We start from the raw sequence: 21,281 nt of genomic DNA, 5'->3' as shown, positions 1-21,281 counted from the left end.
GCCATTTGTAACTTTTTTTCTTTTCTAAATTTCATGACATTTTTTGAGTCTAAACAAACCTTTATTGACTCTGAATTGACTACCTACCAATAAACCTCAACTACACACATACCTTTTCTTTCTTGCCTGTGACCCTTTCTCTCTGCCTTTAATTGTAACTGCAACTCTAAGGCATTTGAGGGTACATGTTATAGAGAAGGTGTTATTTTAAAAATAACACTGTACAGTAAAAAGAAGACCCTGAAAGATCAAAACAAACAAGGATTAGGGGTTAGGAAATTGCATTTCTATTGTATTATTACATCTCAACTAATTACTATTAAAGCTATTAGAAGTTTTATGCAACAAAAAGTTAAAAAAACATGATTTTAAAAAATTCAATCTCAAGTGGTTACTACTAAAGCTATTAGAAATTCTATGTGGCAAAAATTTTTAAAAATATGATTTAAAAAATTCAATCTTTAGTATGAAAATTTGGAATGAGAAGATGTGGATGTACTCTTTTATTATTTTTAAAAAAGGCATGAGGTGTAATGAGTACTAGGAACTAAGAATTATACATTGATGGGCAATGGAAAGATAAAGCAGAGGGAATGAGGAAAACTTATGTCAAGTTGAAAATAAAAGGTTCAAATGCTCCCAAAATAACTTTTCCAAAAATCTTCCCTTGAAAATTCAGTTTCTTTCCTCATGATGACATTAGGCATTGGCAGAGAGAACTAAAAAAAAAAGAAGCATTATTTAATTCTCATACAACAGAAAAATATCTTTTCTCTAACACTGACTTACTTGCCTTTTAAATCAAAACAATAAGAATCTGAATTTATTTTTAACTAAAGAGCATTCTTTAAAAGTTTTTTTGTCTTTTCAATTCCCTTTACATATTAAAAGATAAAGTGTAATATGGAACAAAACATTAATGTGTAAATTAAGGTAACAAAGGCACAAAAAACTGAACTGTGACTTTTATAAACAGAAACAAGCAAAACTGTCAGAAACAAGTTGACATTCAGTAATGGCACCTTATATACATTCATTTTAAAGTTGTCAAATCTTCAGAAATTATAGTCAAATTAATTTTGTCAATATTTATTAGCCATGGCTAGGGTCATTCTTCATCCTTACAAATAAGCCAAACTCATGGCAGGAATTTCAGTCTGTCTGTCTTGAGGGAGTTCTGTTTTGAAGTATGTACCAGTAACTGACAATGGCTACTCTAGGGGCATGAGAAAAGAAGCAAAAGGAGAACCTATGACTTAATAGTTTCATTTCTTCCTGGTAAATGTAAATTTTTTTCTTATGACTTTAAGCCATCTCAGATCCTTTATGCCTACCTCATATACCACTACTTGGCCACTATTCATTAAAGTAACAGTACTAGAAGTTCTTTACTGAGATAAGGAAAAACTGGTAATGACATCTTTGTTTAGAAATTAGTGCTGGGAAGTAGGTTGGAAAGAAGAGAGTGGGGCTGTGACCAAAAAAAAATGTAACTTAAGAGGGAAGCCTTGTGTTAGGCATTAGAAAATCCGAGTTTCAATCTTTATTACATAAATGCTAGGAAACTATGGGCTAATTATTTAAATTGCTCTAAGTCTCAGTTTCATCATCTGCTAAAGTGAAGATGATAATAACTTCCTATATATCTATATGGACTAAAGAAATGCAAAAAATTTTAAATTGATAGAATAGCATATATTCACATGAGACTGACTTGTTATTTGCAACAGGAAAAGAAGAACTCAGCTAGGAAATAAACATATGCAAGGAAAGCTAATTTTCTTTTCTTTTTTTTATTGACACAGTATCAAAATGTTGCTGGGCTTTTCAAATTTCGCTGCAGCATTAAGCCTGAAGAATAGTTACCTAGAGAACAGGGATGATATAAGACTTTATGGATATATGGGAGAGACGAAGAGTTAGGAACTAAATTCTGGCAACTTTACTCTTTACATTCAGAAGAGCAGCAATCTGTTTGCTTCCCATAAATCCTCAGGCACCCTAAAAATTTGAGCATGCACTAATTTTCAAGGTTCCTTGAACAGACAGTCCTGTAACTGAAATGAAAATGTAACTGGTCTCTAATCTTACCTATGAATCAATGCATGAGAATGCAGGTAGGCTAGCCCCTGCAAGGCACCGTGAGTAATGGCAGCGATCTCCATTTCCTGAAGTGGTTTCTTATGAACTGAGGAAGGAAAAAAAAAAAGCCCAGTGGATGATCAATTTCATTCCTATTTTTATTATCTTATATAGCAATACCAGATTGAATTATGTACTTTCTTAAATGACAATTTGGAAACACATTCACCTAAATACACAGAATATATATTTCCTATAGAATAGCAATAAATAATCAGATAACAGAAAACTCAAGCATAAAAACAAACTCCTTCAAAATAAAATAAAACAAAGCCTGATAGTCACTGTGCCGCTGTGCTGTGCTATGCTCAGTTGTGTCTGATTCTTTGCGACCTTATGGACTGTAGCCCTCCAAGCTCCTCTATCCATGGGATTCTCCAGGCAAGAATACTGGAGTGGGTTGCCATTTCTGTCTCCAGATATTCACTGTAAGTAACTGTTAATTTGCTTGTCAGTTGCAAGTCAAAACCACACTGATTCCAATGTGTGGAATTTGACCAGGTCCAAATTTACCAGTCCCGCTGACACTTTAAATGCCTAGAGTGTTTTCAGTTCAGTTCGGTTGCTCAGTCCTGTCCAACTTTCTGCAACTCCATGGACTGCAGCATGCCAGGCTTCCCTGTCCATCACCAACTCCTGGAGCTTGCTCAAACTCACGTCCATCCAGTCGGTGATGCCATCCAACCATCTCATCCTCTGTCGTCCCCTTCTCCTCCCGCCTTCCGTCTTTTCTAGCATCAGGGTCTTTTCTTCGCATCAGGTGGCCAAAGGATTGGCGTTCCAGCTTCAGCATCAGTCTTTCCATTGAATATTCAGGACTGATTTCCTTTAGGATGGACTGGTTGGATCTCCTTGCAGTCCAAGTAACTCTCAAGAGTCTTCTCCAACACCACAGTTCAAAAGCATTGATTCTTTGGCATTCAGCCTTCCTTATGATCCAACTCTCACATCCATACATGACTACTAGAGTGTTTTAGATTGCATTATTTTCCTCTGTCACAAGCCACGTATAAGTACTCCTTCTAACTACAAATTTTCATTATTGGTGAAAGCAGCTAATAAGCAATTTCTATTCAGAGATCAAGGATAATACAAGAAAGTCTTTTTTAAAAATGTAAAAATTTAACATAGTCTCTGGTTATAACAGTGTCCTGCAAAGGAGAACTAGGTCAGTCAAAAGATGTGATAGGGTTAAATATCAATATAATTTGATACCATCTGCCTATATTTCATATATACACATGAATTTGATGTTTCTGACTACACATACTACATGACATTACCCAAATATTTTAGTAGTATCTGCCGTGGATGGCCATGAACTAAAATACTGAGAGGGCTGCTAATCATTAATCATTACTCAGATATTATCAGTGACAGTGCAGAGATGGAGTCTGCATGGCTTATCCACGTAACCCTTAAGTCTAAGTGGCATTAGCCATTTAGTTTGCCCAAGGTGTGCTTTAGTATAGGAGCAGATAACATTCTGGTCAAGGTAAAAAGGAAAGAAGGGGAAAGTGCTTTTATCCTTACCTTCTAACAAATCAGAGGCTGAGCCTAAGCAATATTCCATCACCAACTGTAACAGATTGAAATAATAACCAGAAAAATTATTCTTATTAACCTAAGAATAAGAAATTGCTAATACCAATCAACTAACCAAGAACTAAGAATACTAAGAGAATAAATACTCTGATATACCTGAACCTGGATTAAATCTTGGTCATCTGGCACTAGTAATTGATTTTTATAACTTTTATCATCTGCTTTTGCTATTTTCTATTTGAAATTGGAATTAGTCTAAGACAATATGGGGATTGTACTCAAGGATTTAAGGTGGTTAGGTTACAGTATAACTTTAAATTTTGTAACATTAAAAAAAAGTGGTAACCAAATAGTGACCCAGTAAAATCTACACTAGGAATTACTAAGTAGAATAAGTCAAAAGCTATAAATTCTCTACTTTCACATTTTAAAAAATTCTAAACAAGAAAACACTAGAACCGCAATCTAAAAATGTAGCCTTCTATGCATCATTACATTGGCTTGAATCCCCAAGAGAGATGGGATGTTCAATGTATGTCTTAAAATATTTCTAGAATATTATTAAAATTAAAATAATATATTTTTTGGGGATTTGCAACCTTGGAAGACTTTTGAAAAGCAAAAATGAGAAAACTCTTTACTCTCATCTTAGATTATTTTATGCATCCCAGACTACTGCTGATTTGTAACCAAGGTCAGAAGTGGAGTGTTCGGTGACCAATCTACACACACACACACAAGCATGCACACTCTTACAAATTATTATTTCTTAAAAACATAATATGTTTATTATGAAGTACAAATTTCCTATAATCACATAGACACAACTACTAATAACACAGTAATTCCTTTCATTTAAAAAAGTATATGTGAAAACACTTGTGTATTATTTACCCTGCATTACTGGAATATTTTAGAAGAATATGAGATACAATATTATATATTATATTATAATTATATGTCATAATATAATAAATAATTGTACATAATATAACAATATAATATATATCTCATATTCTTAATTATTCTAGTAGCAAGGTACACAATACATATTATATATCATAAATATATTATACATAATATATATATAAATTTATATTATTAAATTTATTATATATTTATAGGTGTAATTAAATATATAGTGTATGAAAAAGATTCTATTTCTAGAATACTCTAAAATGTATGAGAAATTTAGAACCTTAAAGTTTAGAAACTTTATTATAGCTTTCTGCTTTATATTAAAAGTAAGGAGATTCAGAAATATTAATTTTATCTCTTATTGTGAAATGAAACAGTACACATAAGTGAATATTATAATGAACATTAGCCTTTTATGGGCTTCCCTGGTGGCTCAGCTGGGAAAGAATCTGCCTGCAATGCAGGAGACCTGGGTTCAATCCCTGGGTTGGGAAGATTCCTTGGTGAAGGGAATGGCTGCCCACTCCAGTATTCTGGCCTGGAGAATTCCATGGACAGTCCATGGGGTCACAAAGAGTTGGACATGACTGAGTGATTTTCTCTTTCAGCCTTTTATGTGTACTATTTTTCTTTTTTATTCTGCATTATTAAGGTATAATTGACAAACACTATTGTCTTCTTAGTTTTGATGGAAACATTTCTCATCTGTATTACTTACTTTTCTAAGTTATTTTTAATTAAAAATTTTTTTTTAAATTTTTTATTTTTTTGGTGGAGTTGTACAGCTTGTGAGATCTTCATTCCCCAACCAGGGATGGAACCTAGGCCCTCCGCAGTGAAAGCATGGAATTCTAACCACTGCGTCACCAGGGAATTCCCTCTACTTTCTTAAATTGTGTAAACTAATATGCACATATAACTTCCATAAACTGAGTATAAGGAAAATGAACATAGAATTTTAAAAATGAATGGAGTAAATGTTTATAGTTATGCTTCTATTTTTTAAATTACATGTTAACTCTGTATTTCTGTCCCAAATATTCTTTTTCCAATTACTACACAGCACAAGGGCACCTGAGCATGGCTAGATGTTTGACCCTGACATTTAACAGCTCTGGTTGTTCTGCTTTTAAATTATTAGGTCTGTTCTCTAAATTCCCTAACTTCTTCCATAAGGTCAAATTAGTTGTGCCTATTTGTATGCATGTCTCTGGCAGCTTAGTTCTATGAGTTCCTTCTAATTAGCCTAACAAATTCTTACAGACAGAGACTAAGTAACCAAACTTATTAGCACTCTATGTAATCAAAGAGTAAATAGGCTTCAAATAAAGAGCTCAGAGAATTTTCTGAAGTTCTGAAACATATGAGATTTAGCACTTGATTTTATAACAGTTACTCTGCCTGCTCAAAATCCCTTTCTTGACTCCTTTAAGATAGCTGAGATTGCCAGAGAACGGATTTCCACATAATGAGATACTCCTCTTAATTTCTTCTACTCAGGACAGATGCAGTGGCTCTACATATCTTAAGAACTGCTTGAGCAGAAAGGTTTTATGTTTAACCTTTGCTAGTCTATCTGAGAACAAAAATTCCATTCCCTAGCTGGAGATCATGTATAGGAAAGCACTTGTACAGTGGTGAGTATTCAGTAAATGATATTGATATTGAATACTTTAAACTGGAATGTGCAATCCCATAAAATACAAAGTATAGCATTTTCTGGTTCTATACAATGTCTAATGTGTCAGATTAAAATCAGAAGCAAAATCATGTACAAATAAAAACATACCAAGAAGACAGAATGGAACAAAAGATGGTTTCATTTAATCGTAACCTAGCAAAAAAAATCCAGCAAAAAACCTTACACAGTGATAGTAATATCAAGCACAATTCCGAATTTGTGGGGAACTGGAGTAGGGGATGAGAAATGACAAAGATAAAAACTGTAGGATGAGAATAAAAGGCCTTTCTTCTTACTTTTGCAAATAAATCATTATAAAATGATGTTATTAACTTTCCACTATCTTTTCATTGAATGTTTAACAATATATTTCCTATAGACTCATAGATGTCATATTTAAACTTTAGAATGTATACCATATGACACACACTGGAGTAACAAATGTTAAATACTGAAAATGAAAATCAAATGGGACAGAAATGGGCTGATAATTTTATAAACCAAAGACATAATAGAAAAAAAAGGAAAACACAAAAAAATTTTATAGGAAAAGATTAAAAGATAATAGAGGTCCTTTGACTTACCCAAGCAGTGTGCTCTTTCAAGTAACAACCTTTGTATTCAATGGTATTAGGATGTCTCAATTGTTGTAAAAATTTGACTTCCTTAAGAATATCTTGCCATTTCTATTGAAATCAAAAAGAAGTATCATGATTTTTTAACAGAAGACAGTGTTTTATTTTCAAGTATACATATGTAACATTCTTTTCATTATTTTAAGTGGATAAAGAAAATGCTTAATACATGAAGAAGCTATTTAAACTTGTGCTACTTCTTGTTTTGGTACATGTAAATTAAATCAATCACCAAATACATTATAACAAATCCATTATACTAATCCTGCGGCTTCACAAGTGGTGCTAGTGGTAAAGGACCTGCCTGCCAATGTAGGAGATGTAAGAGACGTGGTTTGATCCCTGGGTCGGGAAGATCCCCTGTAGAAGGAAATGGCAACCCGCTTCAGCATTCTTGCCTGGAGAATCCCATGTACAGAGGAGCCTGGAGGACTATAGTCCATGGGGTCGCAAAGAGACATGACTGAAGTGACTGAGCATACTAAATTCATATTTTATTTCACAAAAGAGTTGACTGAGGTAGAATATTAGTAAATGTTTATTAAATTATACATAAGGGGAAAAAATGCTCAGGAAACTTTGTTTCTACTGTCACTTTCATACTAACTTGCATATGTCAGTTTAGTGACACAATGTCTTTAACATACCTCATGTGCCTGTTTCCCACTATAGGACATTTTCTTAATTGCCACCACCTCATTGGTGTGAGCATTTGTGGCCTGTGTTAAGAGAATAGAGAAAAAAAGTTAAAAAGAATGAACGGTGTTTCAGCCAGTTTAATTTAAATATTTTACTTGACTTTTATAACATTTCACATTCATTCTCACAGCTTAAAGATGTTGCAACTTTTGACAGCCTAGACAGACCTTTCCAGCCCAGTTTAAGGCACAACTTCTCTTTATCCCCTTCCGAATACATGCAAAGGCTATAATGTAAAAATGGATTGTTGTTATTCAGTTGCTAAGTCATGTTTCATTCTTTGTGACCCCATAAACTGCAGCATGACAGGTTTCGCTGTCCTTCACTGTCTTCTGGAGTTTGCTCAAACTTATGTGGTGAGTTTGACTCAGTGATTGAATCAGTGATGCCATCCAACCATCTCATCCTCTGTCGTCCCCTTCTCCTCATACCCTCAATCTTTCCTAGCATCAGGGTCTTTTCCAAAGAGTCGGCTCTTTGTATCAGGTGGCCAAAGTACTGGAGCATCAGCAACAGTCCTCCTTCCAATGAATACTCAGGGTTGATTTTGGTTTAACAAAACATATCCAGTCAAAAAAAGTCATATTTCTAAAATATCCTTACAGGCTTCACCATGTAGAATGTCTACCACTGGAGAAACAGTTAATTAAATATGGTAGAGTCATGTAATGAAATAAACATTAAAAGAATGATGTGATCAGGACTACCCCGGCAGTGGTTAAGACTCCACGCTCTCACTGCAGGGATCATGGGTTCGACCCTGGTTGGGGACCTAAGATGCTGCAGGAAGGGCTGTACAGCCAAAAAAAGAAATGTTAAAAAAAAAAAATGAGGTAATCAATATGTATATGTGATAACAGTAAAAACTAAGATGATCACTGGGCTCTGCATCAGTGTTATACCCTTGATGTTCAATATGATCTTATTTTTGCAAAACTGTAATAATGAGTATATGTGTAGAATAAATTATGAAAGAATTTATACTGAGATACTTATCAGTGATAATCTCGGGATTATATAATATATTATTATTTATTATAATAATTATTAATAATTATATTATTATTGTTCTTATTATTATCTAATAGAACTTTCTGTGATGATGGAAATGTTCTATATCTACATCTACATAGTAGATGTATATAGTATATAGTAGGATGTCAAATGTGGCTCTTGTGACTGAGAAAGTGGATTTTTAATTTTAATTAACTTAAAATTTAAATAGTGGTTAAAGTATTAAACAGTGAAGCAAAGGGTAACATTAAACTTAAGAGGGGCTTTGACTTTCAAAGATACTTATACTTTATAATAAGAAGGTATTATATAAATATATATACATATTTAACTGTACATGTGTATATTCATTTATAAACGTTGCCTTGTCTCATAATTATCTGTATGTATCTTCTCCATGGGGCTTTCCTGGTGGCTCAGTCACAAAGAATCTGCCTGTCAATGCAGGAGACGCAGGTTTGATCCCTGGGTCGGGAAGATCCCCTAAAGAAGGAAATGGAAACCCACTCCAGTATTCTTGCCTGGGAAATCTCATGGACAGTGAGAAATCCATGGAAATCCATGAAATCCATGGAAATCTCATGGAGCCTGGCAGGCTACAGACCACAGAGTTGCAAAATGAGTCAGACATGACTGAGTGACTAAAAACAACAATCTTCTCCAAAATGAAAACATAACAGTTCATTGAAAGCACGCATGACGACCAGAAATACCTCAGGTAATAATCTTTCCCTCCAAATTCACTTAAGAAATTAAAAACTAAGCAATTTTCTAAAAATTTTCAGAAAAATATAAACACAAGACATTAAAGATTATCTAATCTTAGCCTTCTTTATTAACAGGGTTCCACATCAATGTCATATCCTTGATGTTAAGTAAGCTGTTTTAGTTCTGTGATATTATTATTGTGGACTAATAAAGCTATAGCAGTGTTTCTGAAGTAAAAGATTGGAATTCACTCTCTGGTAAAACAAGGTCACCCATTTTAGAGAAAAATCCCTAATCAGTTTCTTATATACAATTAGAAAAGCTCCTCAGATACAGCAATGGTTTCTTTCTAATTAAAAAAAAATAATTTCAACAATAAATAATAATGGTATAAAAAGAATTTGACCCCAGAGTCTTATTCCAAAATGCAGGGAAAATGGAAACTTACTAAATATTTTTTGTACAAGCACTCAGGTAAAAGTATCCTATTATAAAAACAAGGTCTCCACTAGTTACAGTTTTAAATTGGCAGGACTGTGTAAAGGCATTTTTTAGTATTTTATTCATTTAGAAGGTACAGATTGGCTTTTGTTAAAAGTAAAAACCTCTCACATTTTACTGGTTTTTAAAATGCAATATTAAGACTATGCTTGTGTAACAACAAAGAAAAGTTGGTGTAAATCCAGTAATACAAAGCAGTTAGAGGGACTGTATCTGTGAAGCAGGTATTTGGGGTATGAATCTATGTACTATGCAGCTTAAGGAGCCTGGGAAAGGCTTAGAAAATGCTAAAACAATGCTGAATTTTAACTTATAGTAAGGGTTTTTAACAAACAAATCCTTATACTTTATAGAAAGAAAAAAAAAGGTCCACACAAATGGAATCCAATAGTATTATCTAATTGCAATATTATTAAGGTTATTTATTATCAACACTTATTTGGAACAAGAGAAACGAAAAAAGAATCACCTTATAATAAAAATGTATTTCTTCACATTTACAGAGTTATCATCACTTAGAACTTGATATGTATACTTGTTTACAGAACCTATTGGCTAGGCAAAGACTTGCAATTTGAAAAACATTTCCATTTATCTATAGATGGGAAATTTTTAATGCATTTTACACTAGTTAAAATTCAGAACTGAAACTTAAAAAAAAAGAAATCAATGTTTTAGTATAGAGAAAGGAAACTATCAATGGGATTTCAGCTTTCCAATGCATCATATTGCTTTATGAATGATTCAGTTCAGTCTCTCAGTTGTGTCTGACTCTCCGCGACCCCATGAACCCCAGCACGCCAGGCCTCTCTGTCCATCACTAACTCCCGGAGTCCACCCAAACCCATGTCCATTGTGTCAGTCATGCCATCCAACCATCTCATCCTCTGTTGGCCTCTTCTCTTCCTGCCCTGGCCTCTTCTCTTCCTGCCCTCAATCTTTCCCAGTGTTAGGGTCTTTTCAAATGAGTCAGCCCTTCGCATCAGGTAGCCAAAATATTGGAGTTTCAGCTTCAACATCAGTCCTTCCAATGAATACCCAGGACTGATCTCCTTTAGGATGGACTGGTTGGATCTCCTTGCAGTGCAAGGGACTCTCAAGAGTCTTCTCCAACACCACAGTTCAAAAGCATCAATTCTTCGGCACTCAGCTTTCTTTATAGTCCAACTCTCACATCCATACACGACCACTAGAAAAACCATAGCCTTGACTAGACGGACCTTTTTGACAAAGTAATGTCTCTGCTTTTTAATATGCTGTCTAGATTGGTCATCACTTTCCTTCCAAGGAGTAAGTGTCTTTTAATGTCATGGCTGCAATCACCATCTGCAGTGATTTTGGAGCCCAAAAAAATAAAGTCTGACACTGTTTCCCCATCTATTTGCCATGAAGTGAGGGGACCAGATGCCATGATCTTAGTTTTCTGAATGTTGAGCTTTAAGCCAACTTTTTCACTTTCCTCTTTCACTTTCATCAAGAGGCTTTTTAGTTTCTCTTCACTTTCTGCCATAAGGGTGGTGTCATCTGCATATCTGGGGTTATTGATGTTTCTCCCGGCAATCTTGATTCCAGCTTGTTCTTCATCCAGCCCAGCGTTTCTCATACTGTAATCTGCATATAAGTTAAATAAGCAGGGTGACAATATACAGCCTTGACATAGTCCTTTTCCTATTTGGAACCAGTCTGTTGTTCCATGTCCAGTTCTAACTGTTGCTTCCTGACCTGCATACAGGTTTCTCAAGAGGCAGGTCAGGTGGTCTGGTATTCCCATCTCTTTCAGGATTTTCCAGTTTATTGTGATCCACACAGTCAAAGGCTTTGGCATAGTCAATAAAGCAGAAACAGATATTTTTCTGGAACTCTCTTGCTTTTTCGATGATCCAGCGGATGTTGGCAATTTGATCTCTGGCTCCTCTGCCTTTTCTAAAACCAGCTTGAACATCTGGAAGTTCACGGTTCACGTATTGCTGAAGCCTGGCTTGGAGAATTTTGAGCATTACTTTATTAGCGTGTGAGATGAGTGCAGTTGTGCGGTAGTTTGGGCATTCTTTGGCATTGCCTTTCTTTGGGATTGGAATGAAAACTGACCTTTTCCAGTCCTGGGGCCACTGCTGAGTTTTCCAAATTTGCTGACACACTGAGTGTAGCACTTTCACAGCATCATCTTTCAGGATTTGAAATAGCTCAACTGGAACTCCATCACTTCCACTAGCTTTGTTCATAGTGATGCTTCCTAAGGCCCACCTGACTTCACATTCCAGGATGTCCGGTTCTAGGAGAGTGTGAGTGATCACACCTTCACGATTATCTGGGTCATGAAGATCTTTTTTGTACAGTTCTTCTGTGTATTCTTGCCACCTCTTCTTAATACATTCTGCTTCTGTTAGGTCCATACCTGTCCTTTGTTGAGCCCATCTTTGCATGAAATATGAATGATTACAACTTCCAAACATTTCAAGTTTAATTCTTGAAACTTATATTCATTATTACTTCCAGCTGTCTCAATGGTCTCAGTAATGTTAAACAAGATCACTGATTCAAAATATATTTATTGTGAACTTACTACATATGTGCTTCTAATATTTTCATAACCATTTCCAGCTACATTTAGACTATTGTCAACTCTTTGCTAGTTTATGGAGAAATATAAGAATTAAAACATAAGCGTTTTCTTTTGCCCTAGTTATTAAGCCTCAACTAAAACTAAAAGGCATTTATACCCAGAAAAACAAAACTAAATGATCTGCTTTAGGTAGATTATGGATGATATACTGAATTCAACAAGGCAACACTAGAACCCTAGAAACTTTATAACTGTCTTTAAGTGAATACAAAAATGAACACGTTCTGCCCTTATTTTCCTTTAATACAGAGTTTTTCATTATTTCATTTTTACTGCTACTAAATTCTAAATTACTTATGTAAATCCAAATACACAGAGATATTTCATCAATAGTTTCAATTTTCTCTGAAAATAATATATATTCTTAACTGATTGATTCTATAAGAGCAGTGCCAGCATACAATTCACTTTTAACATATTCCCTGGCATCATTCTGTGTAAAAGTTATAAACTACAAAAAACCTAACAGAATTATAGTGCTGAGGTATAAAAATTTTGAAAATGTTGGTTGCTAGACTCTGGTCTTTACAACTTGCTAATATAACTCTGCCACAAGAAAAGTACTAATAAGCAGTGGCAAATTCTGAATTCTTCATAATTCAAGTATTTATTAGGTGTTTAAAATTTGGCAGCTATTGGGCTAAATGTTAGATATAGAATTGTGAGTAAGTATGCCAAGTACCTCCCTCTCTTCTAGTAGCATAGACAGCAACAAAAATAAAATCATAATTAGTATAGATCCTATGATGGATGATTAAAAGAAAACGTTTATGTATTAACTAGAGCAATGAGAATAAGAGGGAATATAGAGCAAACCAGTGAATCCTAAAGGAAATCAACTCTGAATATTCATTGGAGGACTGACGCTGAAGCTGAAGCTCCAACACTTTGGCCACCTGATGGAAAGACCCAACTAACTGGAAAAGACCTTGATGCTGGGAAAGACAGAAGGCAAGAAGAGAAGGGGGTGGCAGAGGATGAGACAGTTAGATAGCATCACTGACTCAATGAACATGAATTTGAGCAAACTCCTGGAGATAGTGGAGGAGAGAGGAGTCTGTCATGCCGCAGCCCATGGGGTCACAAAAGAGTTGGACACGACTTAGTGACTGAAGAACAACAATAGCTCAGGTATAGAGGGATCACCTCATAAAGGACCTTAGAGGCTGAATGCAGTAAGGAATTTGAACTTAACCTAAGGACAGAGGAGGAGATCCCCTGAAGACTTTATAGAGAAAAGGTGATGTGATCATATTAACATGTTTCTGCTCCCCAACAAACTTCAAGCTCTCTGTGGTGTGGCCAAAAGACTGGAAAGAGACCAGAATGGATGTACAGATACCAGTTTTGAGGTTACAACAGTTGTAAGAGATGATAGTCTTCTCGGTTATAATGGTATGAGTGACAAGAGGAAGAATCTATTAATAGGGAGGAGCAACATGGACTGGCACAGGAGAAAATCCATTTTATGCCTATGAGACCACTGTAGATAGAAGGTTAAAGCTTTTTAAAGTTTTATAGTAAAGTATCAGTTAATTTCCCTTTAATCTGTTTTTTTTTTTTAATGTGCCTTATGGGTTTATATGGGGCTGCACTATATACTTTTGTATACAGGCAATATATAGTTAATGATTACATTTCAGTATCAAAGCCATCCAGGTATCTTTGTGATTTCTCTAGTCTATCATTATCAACAACACATTTTTCAATACATCTTGTTACTCAGAACATCTAGCAATTTAAAACTCAAGAATTGCTTATTTCTGGATTTTTCCATTTAGTATTTTTGGACTGAGGGTGACCACTGATAACTGAAACTGTGGATAAGAGGAACTAGTGTACTCTAGCTAATCAGACAGGACTTAGTCCAAAAAGTACTGGGTTTTCTATAGCAAAGTAGGTCTCATTTAACTCCTAACACAAACAGCCTGTTAGTAAGTTTCAAATCATTCTTGGTTTACTGTATTTATTCTAAAAGAGAACTTTGAGAAGGGTCTGGCTGCTTTTTAAATCTGAAGAGTCAAACAAGAGATTGGAACCACTCTCTTTCTTTAACCAAGGGAGATTCTGAGATAATGAATTAGTCATAAAGTAATAGAAGGACAGTAAGAAAGATGACTGGCTGAAGAAAGTATCTCTAAGCAAAACAAACAGGTCACAACCAAATGTATACAGAATGCTTCCATGTTAAAAAGTTCAAAATGAGGCAAAACCAAATTACATTATTAGGGGGTGGAGAAGTAAGTGGGTTATATATAAAGACAAGGAAGTCATCGTAACAAAATTCAGCATAGTGTATTCTTCTAACCAAAAAGGGGCTTTTGGGTGTTGGCAATATTTTATTTCTCAGCATGGCTGGTGGTTACAAAGGGATTTACCTTTTAATTATTCTTTAAATTATATATTAAAATATATGTGTGTATGTATTATGTACACTCTGTATATATGATATAATTGTAATTTTAAGAATCCTTTTTAAAAATGGTGTCTCAGTGAATGAGAAAGATAGGACTTTGATTGGCCTGTAAATACTACTCTAACCTCAAAGATTAACATGAGTGTATTAAGTAGAAAATTAGCACTCTTTTCAGCCCTGGAAGGTAGTACTTAATGATAAAATGTACTTGAGTGGGAGCCAAGTATTAGATGAGGGAAGAGGAGTGGTGGTAGTGCTGAGTATAGACATGAAGGAATGAGAGAGCACTCAGAGAAAACTCGGGCTTAAGATTTGGCTAGAAACAAAAGGATGAGCTCAAGATGCAATTAATATAATCGCGTTTGGAAGGACAACTAAAGATAAGCCCTATCTAGATGGAAGGACATAATGGACCACTTAAAAAAAAGTCAAATACTATTTAAGAAAAAAAAATGTGATAACAGGTTTAGAAGAGAAATAGGTAATAAGTCATACTTAAATATTACTTGCTTTAATGAACTAGTACTCTTAAGGAAGTATGTGTTAATTTGATGATGCAAACTTCTACAGTTATTGAAATAAAGCAGTACATTTTTTATGAAATGAACTTTAGGTGAATGAGGTATGTTAACACTTAGCTGATCATTTCTCACTCTTCTCATCAGAAGCTAAAGTCTTGGAATTCAAATTGACTCTATGGAGCTAGGCCAAGTACCCCTTAACCTAAGATACTGGGTTAACATGATTGCTACTAAAAATCTGTCAGTCCATCTAAGTGGTCGCCCATTTGGCCATCCACCCATCTATCCATCATTTACTGATGTCATTTACATCCTACTACTCAGACATTATACTAGTTACTGGGGATATAGCAATGAACAAGTAGATATAACTCTTGTCCTTATGAAGCTTATTATTTAGTGAGACATAGAGGAATCAAAAAAATTCACACATAATTATACAATTGTAACTGTGACAAATGCAACAAAGTGGGCTAAGCACAGGGGGCTATGAAACCATATACAAAGTCTTAATTCAGTGATGCAGGGTTGAACAGAAATGGCTTTCTTGTGGATTTAACACCTGAGCTGATATCTGTAGGAAAAACGAGAGTTAGACAGGAATGTAGAATGTAGAATGTAACGAAAGTTAGACAGGAATGTAGAATGTAGAATGTAGACAGGAATGTAGAATGTAGAATTCTTGGTAGGAGGAATAGCATATATAAATGCCCTGAGGCAGAAAAGAACATGGCATGTAAGGAAAATGTACAGGGTTCAAATTCAAGCTTATAATGTTTTGGCCTCACTTTGAGAGCAGAGTCATTTGATATAGATACCACTGACTTGAATAAGGCCTAGAATTCTAGGACTGGCTTTTCATTAAAGACTATTTGCCTGGACTGTAGACATCATTTAATTTGTAGAATAAACATTAAAAACATGTGCATTTTACAAGTAATAGTTGGAATGTATAGAAATCAAACTTTCATAATTTGATCCAAACAATTTTTAATCACTTACAAAATAAACTGCTCCAAAACTTCCATGTCCGATTTCATGTAAACCAATAAAAAGTTCTTCAGGATCATCTTTATAGAACAGATCAGCAATCTCTGGGTCTCGTGGCACGCCTTTCCGCATGATGACCAATATGTGCAAGCACTTTGCTTTTGAAATCCCAATCAGCTTTCTCTCTCATTGACAAATATTTGAGGGGGGAGGGTGTAAAATTTCAGTACCTGTAGGAAAATAAGGTTTGACGTTAGATTATACATTTTGTTTGGTGGCAATTACATATTAAATTCATATTAATTAAATTCATAAATTAATTCATATTAAAAAGCATCTTGGTCTTATAAATTATAATAAAAAGACAGGTAATCCAAAAGAAAAATGGGCAATGGATCTGAGTAGATATTTATCCAAAGACATACAAGTGGCCATTAAGACATAAAAAGATGCTCTACACCATTAGTCATAAGACAAATAAAAATTAAAAACACATGAGACACCATTTTCATACCCACTAGGATGGCTATTATCAAAAAGTCAAATAATAAGTACTGGTAAGGATATGGGAAAATTCAGACCTTCCAAAACTGCTGGTGGAAATATAAGATGGTACAGTCATCTTGGGAAAAAGATTGGGAGCTCATCAAAAACTTAACATAAGAGTTATCACTTGATCCAGAAATTCTCACTCCTTGGTATATACCAAGGGAAATAAAAACACATGTCCATACAAAAACTTGCATGGATATTGATAGCAGCATTATTCAGCAACAAACCAAAAGTATACTTGGTGAAACAAAATAAGGTGTATCAATACCATGGAATATTATTCAGGGATAAAAAGAGATGCAGTACTGATACAGACCACAACACAGAGGAAACATTACACTAAGTGAAGGAAGCTAGTCACAAAACACTATGTATTGTATGATTCCATTTATATAATACATCCATCACAAGTAAATTTATAGAGACAGGAAGTAGACTTTTGGTTGCCTAGGGCTAGGAGGTGAAAGAGTTGGGTTGATAGCTAAAGGGTACAGGCTTTCTTTTTAGTATAATGAAATGTTCTGAAATTCATTGTGGTGACGGTTGTAAAATTGTTCATATACTAAAAACTACTGAAATGTACTCTTTAAATGGGTGAATTGTACGGTATCAGAGTTATATCTGAAATGCAAATCAAAACTACAATGAGATATCACCTCACACTAGTCTAAAGGGCTATCATCAAAAAGTTCACAAACAATAAATGCTGGAGAGGGTGGAAATGTCAATTGGTACAGCCACTATGGAGAACTATGCAGGCTCCTTTAAAAACTAAAAATACAACTACCAGATGACCCTGCAATCCCAGAGGGGATATAACCAGAGAAAAACATGGCCCAAAAGGATACATGCACCTCAGCATTCACTGGAGCACTGTTTACAACGGCCAAGATAGGGAAGTAACTTAAATGTGCATAGCGAGAGGAATGGAAGAAGATGTGGTACATGTATAGAATGGAATATTACTCAGCCATTAAAAAGAAACAGATAATGCCATTTGAGACAACATGGACAGACCTAAAGATTGTCATATTGAGTGAAGTAAGACAGACAGATAAAGTGAAAGATCATATGATACCGCTTATAAGTGGAATGTAAAAAGAAATGATATAAATGAACTTACTTACAAAACAGAAACAGACTCACAGACATAGAAAAGGAACTTGTGGTTACCAGAGGGGAAGGGTGCAGGGAAGGGATCGTTCAGGAGTTGGGAACTGACATGTACACACTGCTATACCTAAAAATGGATAATAAACAAGGACCTACTATATACCACAGGGAATTCGATTCAGTATCATGTAACAACCTAAACTGGAAAAGAATTTGAAAAAGGATAGATACATGTATATGTATAACTGATTCACTTTGCTGTACACCTGAAACTATCATAAAATTGTTAATCAACTATACTCCAATAAAAATATAAAGCTAAAAAAAAACAAAAATAAATAAAATAAAACAGAGAGACTTCTGTTCTAGATAACTGAAACAAATGGGAAGTGAAGATAAGAAAATCAAAATATCAATGACAGATTTTGAGGAGAAAAGAAAGAACAGATAAATTATCAATTATGTAAGGGGAAAAAAACTCAAAAGAAAAAATTTCCAAAAGGGGGCTAAATAAATATAAACATTATTATTCTGAATTGATCCTCCCATTAATGGGTTAATCAAACAGTCTGTAAGACTGCAAGGCGAAGTATATATCCTTCCTGACAATTAGCTACATAGATACTTTCTCTAGTTAATGACAACTGCAATAGGCAACTGGAAAATGTCACTTAGCCAGCATGCCAGCTGGATCTTCCTTGACGTCTATGATGAAAGCTTTTCCTATGGAGAGACTACATATTTATCCCATATACATGACTGACAGTAGAGGTAAGACATGCAATGTACTTTGGAGTTTGTAGACTGCTATCTAATTTGGGGTAGCGGGTGGTTGGTACTATGTAGATTCAGAGAGAAAAGTCTGGTGAGAAAAACATGTGTTAAAATATATTACAATTCAGCTGCTACCTTTTTATGCAACAATGATTCTGCTTTTGAAGTATATTCATTTAGGTGTGATCTGTTGTACTTAGAGCATCAGCAGTGGTATTTAAGTTTCTATACTGGGAAGGTTACTTGGACAAATGCAAAAAAACAATGAGCATTGATTTCGAAGTGGGTAATAAGCAGTCATTTAAAAAACAAATTAGCTTAATTTTAGTTTACAATATAATCTAAATTTTGGATAAAACTGTTCTTGTCGTTGTTGTTCAGTCACTAAGTAGTGTCTGACTCGTTGCAACTTCCATGGACTGCAGCCTGCCATGCTTCCCTGTCCTTCCCTATCTCCTGGAGTTTGCTCAAATTCATATCCATTGAGTTGGAGATGCTATCTAACCATTTCATCCTCTGCCACCTCCTTCTCCTTTTGCCTTCATACAGTCCATGGGGTCACAAAGAGTCAGAGAGGACTGATTGACTAACATTTTCAACTTTTTTCCCAGTATCAGTGTCTTTTCCAGTATCAAAGCCTTCATGCAGTAATGAAGACTCACAACAGACAAAAAAATAATAACAATAACTAACTAAATAAATCAATTTTTAAAAAAGCCTAAAAAATAAAAGCACAATCCATAAAGGAAAAAAAGGTTAAATTAGACTAAAAACATTCTTTTTGAAAGACCGGTTAATAGAATGAAGCCACAGTCTACAAGAAGGTCTTTGAGAAACATATATCTCATGATGGATATGCATTCAGAAAATATAAACAATCCTCAAAACATGAAAAACCCAATTTTAGAAATGAGAAAAAGAGGGTGAGAGACTTCCAATTCAAGATGGTAGAGTACAAGGATGTGCACTCATCTCCTCCCTTGAGAATACCAAAATTGCAACTAACTGTTGAACAACCATTGACAGGAGGATGCTGAAACCCACCAAAAAATGATACCCCACATCCAAAGACAAAGAAGAAGCTGCAGCGAGACAGTAAGAGGGGTGCAATCACAATAAAATCAAATCCCATACCTGCTGGGTAGGTGACCCACAAACTGGAGAACAATAATACCAAAGAAGTTATCCCACTGTTGTGAAGGTTCTGAACCCCACTTTAGGCTTCCCAGCATGAGGATTCAACAAAGGGGCTGGGAATCCCCAGGGAATCTTGCCAGCAGGATTTGATTATAGGACTTCCATAGCACTGGGGAAAACAGAGACTCCCATCTTGGAGGGCACAAACAAAATTTTGGACACATTAAGACCCAGAGGAAAGGAGCAGTGACCCCGCAGGTGATGGAACCATAACTACATGCTAGTGTTGGATGGTCTCCTGTGGAGGCATGGATCAACAGGGGCTTACCACAGGGACAGGGGCACTGGTGGCATTAAGCTGGGAAGGTCCCCCTTGGTGTAAACCCTCTTGGAGTTAGCCATTAATCCTACCACAGAGTCCGGAGACCCCAGGGCTGGGTCGTCTCAGACCAAACAATTAACAGGAGGGAGTACAACTTCACCATCAGCAGATAATTGGATTAAAGCATTACTGAGCAAAGCCCTGCCAACTAGAGCAAGACCCAGTTTTCCCTATCACCAGTTCTTGCCATTAGGAAGCTTATACAAGCCTCTTAGCCTCATCCATCAGAGCGCAGACAGAAGAAGCAAGAAGAAGCACAGTCCCACAGTGGCTAAAACGAAAACCATATTACAGAAAGTTAATCATGATGAAAAAAGCAGAAAGTTACATCCCAGATGAAGGAACAAGATAAAACCCCAGAAAAACAACTAAATGAAGTGGAGATAGGCAAGCTTCCAGAAAAAGAATTCAGAATAATGATAATGAAGATGATCCAGGATCTTGGGAAAACAGTGGAGTAGATGCAAGAAATGTCTACCAAAGACCTATAAGAACCAAAGAACAAACAAACAGATGAATAACACACTAGAAGGAATCAACAGCAGAATAACCGAGGCAGAAGAACGGATAAGTGACCTGGAGGACAGAATGGTGGAAATCACTGCCGCAGAACAGAATACAGAAAAACGTACAAAAAGAAATGAAGACAGCCTAAGAGACCTCTGGGACAACATTAAACACACCAACATTTGCATTATAGGGGTCCAAGAATAGGAGAGACAGAGAAAGGACCTAAGAAAATATTTGAAGAGATAAATGTGGGAAAAAGACTAGAACACACACTTCACCAAGAAAGATAAATGGATGGCAGCTAAGGGGAAAAAAAAGATGCTTAATATCATTATTGATTAGGCAGGTACAAATTAAGACCACAATAAGATACTACTACACATCTATTAGAAAGATTGACATAAAAAGACAGACTATACC

At 35.3% G+C, this 21,281-nt stretch overlaps 1 protein-coding gene across 21 annotated transcripts in view; it reads right to left on the bottom strand.

The window, feature by feature from the left end:
* The window catches only part of TAOK3 (TAO kinase 3), a 191,671-nt gene that overhangs the window by 69,417 nt on the left and 100,973 nt on the right, over positions 1–21,281 (bottom strand). For 20 of the 21 annotated variants that reach the window (XM_055550048.1, XM_055550049.1, XM_055550055.1 and 17 more), the window contains 5 exons: positions 16,406–16,623; positions 7,569–7,640; positions 6,871–6,972; positions 3,676–3,721; positions 2,092–2,188 (listed from right to left, as the gene is read on the bottom strand). In XM_055550048.1, coding sequence (XP_055406023.1) covers positions 2,092–2,188; positions 3,676–3,721; positions 6,871–6,972; positions 7,569–7,640; positions 16,406–16,525 — 437 coding nt within the window. In that variant the 5' untranslated portion in view covers positions 16,526–16,623. Of the gene's footprint in view, positions 1–112; positions 241–2,091; positions 2,189–3,675; positions 3,722–6,870; positions 6,973–7,568; positions 7,641–16,405; positions 16,624–21,281 lie in introns of those variants that run through there. The other variant, XM_055550062.1, reaches the window with a different exon arrangement.

The sequence above is a fragment of the Bubalus kerabau genome, chromosome 16 (assembly GCF_029407905.1).
Source record: "Bubalus kerabau isolate K-KA32 ecotype Philippines breed swamp buffalo chromosome 16, PCC_UOA_SB_1v2, whole genome shotgun sequence".
Classification (NCBI taxonomy): domain Eukaryota; kingdom Metazoa; phylum Chordata; class Mammalia; order Artiodactyla; family Bovidae; genus Bubalus; species Bubalus kerabau.
Note: the sequence above shows the minus strand (reverse complement) of the source record. Positions and strands in the feature narration are given on the sequence as shown.